The following is a 7,123-nucleotide window of genomic DNA, read 5'->3' as shown; positions in this document are numbered from 1 at the left end:
TGTGAACACTGCAAGGCGATTGTTAAGGAATTCCTTAATCATGTATCTTTAAAATAATTTGTTCAGTAAAAGCAAGCAACAAACAAGCAATCAAACAAAAGCACCTGCTTGCCCTAAGGAACGCGAAAAAATGTCGAGATTCTTTTTAACAATCGTATTTTATTTTCCAACTACACGTTAGATGGCAGGGAGACATCCGAGCGATAAAGTAGTCGCCGACTGGTCGAGTGTGCCGAGGATACATACATACATCAGTAGACGACAGTTCAGCAAAGAGCTTATTTACAAAAATAACGTATTCTTAAAATCGCAATCAACACTAAAATACCTTAGGAAGTAAGAGAAAGAATATAACTAAAAACTAAGCAGCAGCACGTAGAGTAAAAAAAATATTCTTAGCGAATAACCATGTCTAACATTTATGCACAATTCCCCGGGGAAATCAACACGTAGTTATTCGTATTTATTTTGCATGACAGGAACTTGATATACAAGTGATTGGAGTAAGTATCCAGTACGCTGATGCGGTAAGAGCCGCTGGTTTGAGGTGCGGATTTGAGAATCGCTTAAACGATTAGTTAAGCTGGAACATGTAGTTGAAAATGCTTTAAATTCCTCGCCTGAGAAGAACAAGGGATACACCTGAAAACATTTATTGCATAAAGTCGATAAATAATTGGCAGTCATGGCAAAGCAGCAATGCACCGTGATGCTACCTGTATATTTCATTTCTTCAACACGCATATCGTTCGTCAAAATAAAGAGTCCAAGGCGTTGCCTTGATGACATGCTGTGAAGCTCAATATGCTTCAGTATAGCATTCTAAACCTTAGGAAGGTGACAGAACTCTTGTCCTCATCCGTCCGGAAGAACTTCCACTATTTCTAAGCGAGCCTTACGGCTTAAAAGCAGGCCTCCTGAGCTCTTTACTTTTGACAAAGGATATACATATTTTAAATCCTTCGGCTTGCGCTGGGTTAGGACAATGCTTGCGCAGAAATATATTGGTTACATTAGGATAGGTTAGGTGCAACCGATGGCCTACTTTCTAGGACAGTCTGTAAATGGTAAACTTAAAACGTGAGTCTCTAGTGTCCAGTCACATATTTCCATTTAGTCTTGAGCGCTGACGGCGCTAAATTCGCGAGTGGTGAATGCCCGGCCCTTTTAACTGCGCAGTTCTGAGGGACGATGGGCTAAATGCGCGAATGGTTCGTGGTGGCCGGCATGGATTGGAAGACGCGCTCGAAATTGAAGACGTATTCCCCTATGGTGTTGACGGACAGCAGCACGGAGGTCACCGTGAACGCCTTGATCATCAGCCCCGGAACGAGCTGCGGAGAGTCGGCGCAAATGTGAGAGCATCTTTCGGCTTGACATCCGTACGACAAAAGACGTTTCATAAACGCCGACACCAGTTGTTGCTATATGTTACTTTTGCAGCAGATGAATATGTGACGGTTTGCAGCGGGTTAACGACATCCTAGTCGAAATCAAGAGAGATAAATGGGATTGGACAGGGCATGTAATGCCAAGGCAAGACGACCGCTGGTGTTCTTACGGTAACTGAGTGGATGCCAAGGAAAGGCAAGCATAGCAGGGGGCGGCAGAAAGGGTGGCATATGAGATTAAGTTTGAGGCAATGAGGTGATCGCAGCTGGCACAGGATAAAGTTAATTGGAGGGGTATAGGAGAGGCCTTTGTCCTGCAGTGAACGTACTCAGGATGATGGCGATAATGATGATGATGACAGCGCTAGCGTTTAAAGTGAAATTTACCGGCAAACGCGTGGTAGTGTTCACCGCCAAAAAGCGTCCGCAATCACGTGACCACCTCGTGCACACAGCCGGTGGCATGCGCCTCGAGCTAACTAACTTCGTCGTTATAGGGTGCGCTGTGCTCTAGATTGCACATACAGTATAGTAGCAATCGGTCGACTTTCTGTCATCGCGTTTTTTTCGCGTGCACACGGGGAGAACGGTTTCAGAGCCGCGGTTCTGAAGTATATTACCAGGTCGGCGATGCTGATCTCGGCGTAAGAGACCACCACGGTGATGGCCGTCGAGGCAATGGGTGTCATCAGTGACGTGCTCGAGGCCACCGTCACGGGAATCGCGAAGTAGAGTGGGTGGGCGTGGCTCTGCTCTGCCTGCACGAAGGAAACAAATCCAATCAATCAATCAATCAATCAATCAATCAATCAATCAATCAATCAATCAATCAATCAATCAATCAATAGATCAGTCAATCAATCAATCAAAATTCGCAACACCAGCCATCCTCAGAAAATGAAGCCAACTCCGGTAATTGATATGGCAGCAGCGCCTACTGCGACACCACTGCAACTCAATTACGGGGTTGAAGTGAGGTTGGTGACGTTACTTGAGTACCCTTTATAGCTCAACAAAACTTGTGTATGGGTGAGACGGCCTTAGGCCAAACACCGATGCGGAAGAGGGACTACAGGGACAAGCACTAGGCCTCGTGCCCTGTTAGTTGCGCAAATCCTCTCCGCCGAATGCATGTCCCTTGCGCTGGCGCAAAGGAACAAGCTTGGCTTAGCGCTTGCCCCTTGTCTCTCTCCCGCATCCGTGTTTGTCTTCTCGATGTCATTTACCACCGTTTCAAACCACGAACCATCTAGCCGAGGGCAGCGTTAATCGAAGGTTGCCTGAAAACCTGCTTTCTGAATCGCTCCATTGCTGTCGATAAAATTTCCGCCATACCGTCATCACTGTTCGTGCGCTATGTTTGCATCGCTGCTGTAATGAGGTTGGAAAGTACACGGCAGAAATCATGGTTACTATAGACTGGACGCAACGGGGGATTCGTTCGGAATGCTTGATGGAGGGCTGGATGAAGATGCTCTGCTTTGTGCGGGCTCGCACTGCGTGAATGCCAACCTGCGGGCAGGATAGACTCGTGTGCATCATAGTACCAGCGAGACCGCGATGGGCACGAGCAGCGCCGCTGTGGTGGTGCTGCTGACCACCTCGGTGAGCAGCGAGGCGGCCACGGTCAGGACTAACTGGTTGGTCACCGGGTCCAGGTTGCTCATCCTCCGGGCCAGGCTGCCTGCCAGCGCCGAGAAGCCGGACACCTGCGAGTCCGCAGTACCCACATGTCGAACTGGACGCCCGCGCAGACCGTCGTGAAAACAAACAGACCGACAGACAGACAGACAGACAGACAGACAGACAGACGGACGGACGGACGGACGGACGGACGGACGGACGGACGGACGGACGGACGGACGGACGGACGGACGGACGGACGGACGAAACAAACCGTTTCTGACTCGTTCTCGCTTAATCGGCTGCAGAAGGCATTTCTGTCAGGCCACCTGGCAGCAATCATGGGGATAATAGTGCTGGTGCTGTGGATGATTATCCCTTCAGGTAAGTCGTCTACTGGGGCTCGAAACACGCATTTCCGCTACACGCATTTCCGCTACAGTTAGCTCGCCAAAGCAATGCGCCCACAATTACCGACTTAAAAATACATTTTAAGGTAATGACAAAACTGAATTTTTGTAGCGAGAGCTACATTGGCCATATTCACGCCGTTTCGCTGTGGCCGGTGGCCACACCGCGAGCTCAGCCGTTGCCTACCAACCGCCGCAGCTGGCAGCGCCGCTCGCCGCGCCACCTGGCATGACGTCAGAGGAGGAGCCGGTGAAACCGCTTTGCAACATAGGAGGAGCCGGCGTTGCATCGTATGTTAGAAGGGACGGCTCGGGATTCATCGGCAGATATGGAAAGTGAGTCGGAGAGACTGAAAGAAGTCAGAAAGCCAGTATGGACACCTCAGTCGTGCTTTAAGCTACGTGGCGTAGTGACAAATGTGCGCTGCATGCATTGGCATTGAAAACGTTGTGGCAGAAACGCGGTACTGAAGCTAGACCCGGATCTACCGAGCCGGAGTACCCCGGTTGGCGGCTGCGTTTCGATGTAGGCGAAACGCAAAAGGCGCCTGTGTGCTGTGCGATGTCAGGGCACGTTAAACATCCCCAGGTGGTCGAAAGTATTCCGGAGACCTCCACTACGGCACCTCTTTCTCTCTTCTTTCACTACCACCTTACTCCCTTCCCTTACGGCGTTGTTCAGGTGTGCGCCAAACTGTGAGACAGATACTGCGCCATTTTCCTTTCCTCAAAAACCAATTCGCCAATTTTACCACAGGCCGTCGGCGTTCACTGTGTTCATTGGCGCTGGCGTTGACAATGTTTTTACACTCAGATGCTTTTTAGGAAAGGAAGTGGGCATAACTGGATCCTTGGGTCAGTGGACGCCTTAATCGCGTTTATGGGTATGTGGGGTGATGAGAGAGATATAGATGTGGGCTGCATGCGTTAGCGCTGACAACGTTGGAGGCAGACACGCGGGACTGCTAGGGACCTCCACCTAGTGTTTGTAAGGATCGGTCCCTTACGGGCTGATCCAAACATACCTCCTGTCCCTTCTAAATAAATGTTTTCGCCACCCACCACCACCACTGCTGCAATAGGCCGCAGCGTTCATTGGGTGAGCGAACTCTCGCGATCAACCATTAACTGACACCTGCCAGGGTTTCAGGGTGGGTGCGCTGCCTATCCAGTGTCCGGAACGCACTCAACGTTACAGACGCTAAGCAGCTTATAGTTGCCCGATACGCCATAGCTTTCGCTCTCTAACCAGGTTCTGCAGTAATTGAACCGCAGCTAATTTTTTTCGGATATACCGGACGCACACATTTTTGAAGCGAAAAGCTTCACTACCCGCCCCACAGCCGCGCTTCGCGTGAGCCGTCGGAGCCAATATTTGCCACAGCTGCGCATGCACGAAAACCGAGTGACGTCACAAGCGGCACAAATGAAACAATAAATAAAAGACAAACAGTGCTCCAGGAAACTACACCCGCGCCGTAAGGGAAGGAAAATGAAAAGAAAATTGGTTTTTTTTTAAGGAAACGACGCCTGTCTCATATCTCGGTGGATACCCGAACCAACATTAACCCTAACCGCGCCGTAAGGGCCTTAAGGAAAATGAAATGAAAATTGGTTTTAAGAAAAGGAAATGCGTGTCTCTCATATCTTGGTGTACACTCGAAAGGAATGGACACCAAAGTACATGTCTCTAAAGCAACCTTCTAAGACAGCACTGTATTCACTACACGCGCGTCTCCTCCTCCGTACAGGCAGTGTGTGGACAGCCGAACGCCTCCACCGTTATCGTGGGGCTCCCAGTGCATGGTGCGCCAACTGCGACAGCCATGACGTCAAACCAAGCACAACTGCACCTTTCGCTTGTATATCCAGGCTTAACCAGAGCTAAGCCACTGCGTAATTTTTTTCGGTCCTTCCGCCAATTTTCATCCCAGCTAGCTATCTATTCCCTCTTTCATTTACGAAGATAAAGGGCTATTACGAAGAATGCCTACAGAACAACGAAAACAGAAGCATGGCCAAACACTTCACTTTTCATTGCACTCAAAACTAGCGGCGCTGCCGAATGCTGCCTTCACACTGTTTCAAGCCTCCGAAGAAGGTAGTTTATTGCTTCGAGGGTACTAGTAATCGACCCCGGCAGCCTGCGCTGGGTAACGTTCGCGCCATGCGCATTTCTTGTGGTGTCTATTCTGTCTACGTCCGTCATCTTTTTGGGCTGCTATTTCCAAGGTGCTGCACCAACTAGCTGAAATGTTAGAATTACTGCATGTACCGTGCATTTCTGTTCCCCTCCGCTCCCCGTGGCAACGAGCGGAGGTGCCGCTCTTGCCTTTAGCCGACGTAACCTTGGAAGTGCTTTTGCGTGCTCCTGTCTAGCTCTGAACGCTGACATGCGCTACTGCCTCTTGGGCGCCTTGCTGCTTGGGGGACGCTCGCGAGACGTGTCCTACCTACCCACAGAAAAATTCAGGGGGCACTTTGGCTTTCTAAACTGCTGCAAGGCGAAAGGGTTTCCTAGCGCACTGTTTGTTTTTATTTATTTTTTATTTTTCATACTTTTTCTTTTGCTCGTTTTCTTATTTTTATTGTTTTTACTTTTATTTTCATATCTCATTTTCATTTTGTTTTTATTTTTGTTTATTTTCTTATTTTTATTTTTTATTTTTCCTTTCCTTCACTTTATTTCTTTTATTTTATTTATGAAACCCATGCATTCTCTAGATGCGCCTTTATTCATGCTCGAACCTTGAGCCTTCGTGGCAAAACAGGCAATAAAGACAAAAAAAAGCCTTCGTGGCGGAGTGTTAGCGTCTCCTCTTCAAATGCCAAAGGCTCTGGTTCGATTCCCACCCTCGGCGCAGTTTCTTTTTAAGCAGTGACGCCGAAAGGCTGACAAATCTGCCGACGCGTCTGTCGAGACCGCTGCCGACAGCGTCTGTCGACACGGCTGCCGACGCGTCTGTCGAAACCGCTGCCGACGCGTCTGTCGACACGGCTGCCGACAGCGTCTGCTAACGACAGTATGAGGCATTAAAGGCTTTCGCCTTAATACCCGCAGGCAGCGACCCGACTAAAGTTCGGAGAACACCGGCAGTCTCGAACGCACAGTCGAAGTACTTAATTCTGACTCTACTTGCCAATGCCGAACGCTGGCCCAGTCGCCGCGCGTCATGCCTGCCTTTGAGGCGCCCTACCGGGACGACGAGACCACAGCTTTGGCCACACATACAAAAGTAGGACATTTCAATGAAAGCAATTTGAAAGTAACTAATTACTCTTGTTCAAAATTACCAACCCAAAGTACCGTATTTTCCTGTATATAAGACGCACCCTTATATAAGACGCACCCGCCATAAATGCAGACTGTCATTGAAAAAGTTGGTATATAAGACGCACCCGTGTATAAGACGCACCCAAATTTACCCAGTTATGCTAGCGAGGCTTAATTAAACACGCTTGCGCGACCATTGCGAAATGCACCGTACCTGTGAGAAGTTGTTAGGTAACGCTAAGTGACCGAAAAAGGCAACACTCGCGCCATAGCCGCCCATGTTTTAGCAAAAAAGAAAGAAAACGAAAGAACTCTCCCTAGGTTCATAACAAAAACATTTTAGTTTTACTTAAAACCATCGATGTCTTCATCTTCAGATGCGCTATCAAAAAGTTCACCCGTTTCTGGAGGCAACGCGGCTGAAA

The 7,123-nt window shown here is 48.9% G+C and overlaps 1 protein-coding gene across 1 annotated transcript in view; it reads right to left on the bottom strand.

The window, feature by feature from the left end:
* Positions 1-314: 314 nt before the first annotated feature.
* Positions 315-7,123, bottom strand: part of LOC149363508 (uncharacterized) — a 38,531-nt gene continuing 31,722 nt past the window's right edge. The window contains exons 13-15 of the mRNA XM_089568564.1: positions 2,939-3,100; positions 2,012-2,149; positions 315-1,334 (exon numbers count right to left, since the gene is read on the bottom strand). Of these exons, the coding sequence (XP_089424690.1) occupies positions 1,197-1,334; positions 2,012-2,149; positions 2,939-3,100 (438 nt within the window). The 3' untranslated portion in view covers positions 315-1,196. The remainder of the gene's footprint in view (positions 1,335-2,011; positions 2,150-2,938; positions 3,101-7,123) is intronic.

Source organism: Amblyomma mixtum, chromosome 2, assembly GCF_055824585.1.
Source record: "Amblyomma mixtum isolate Tamu chromosome 2, ASM5582458v1, whole genome shotgun sequence".
NCBI lineage: Eukaryota > Metazoa > Arthropoda > Arachnida > Ixodida > Ixodidae > Amblyomma > Amblyomma mixtum.
The sequence above is the reverse complement of the archived record's forward strand: the minus strand, read 5'-3'. Positions and strand labels throughout refer to the sequence as shown.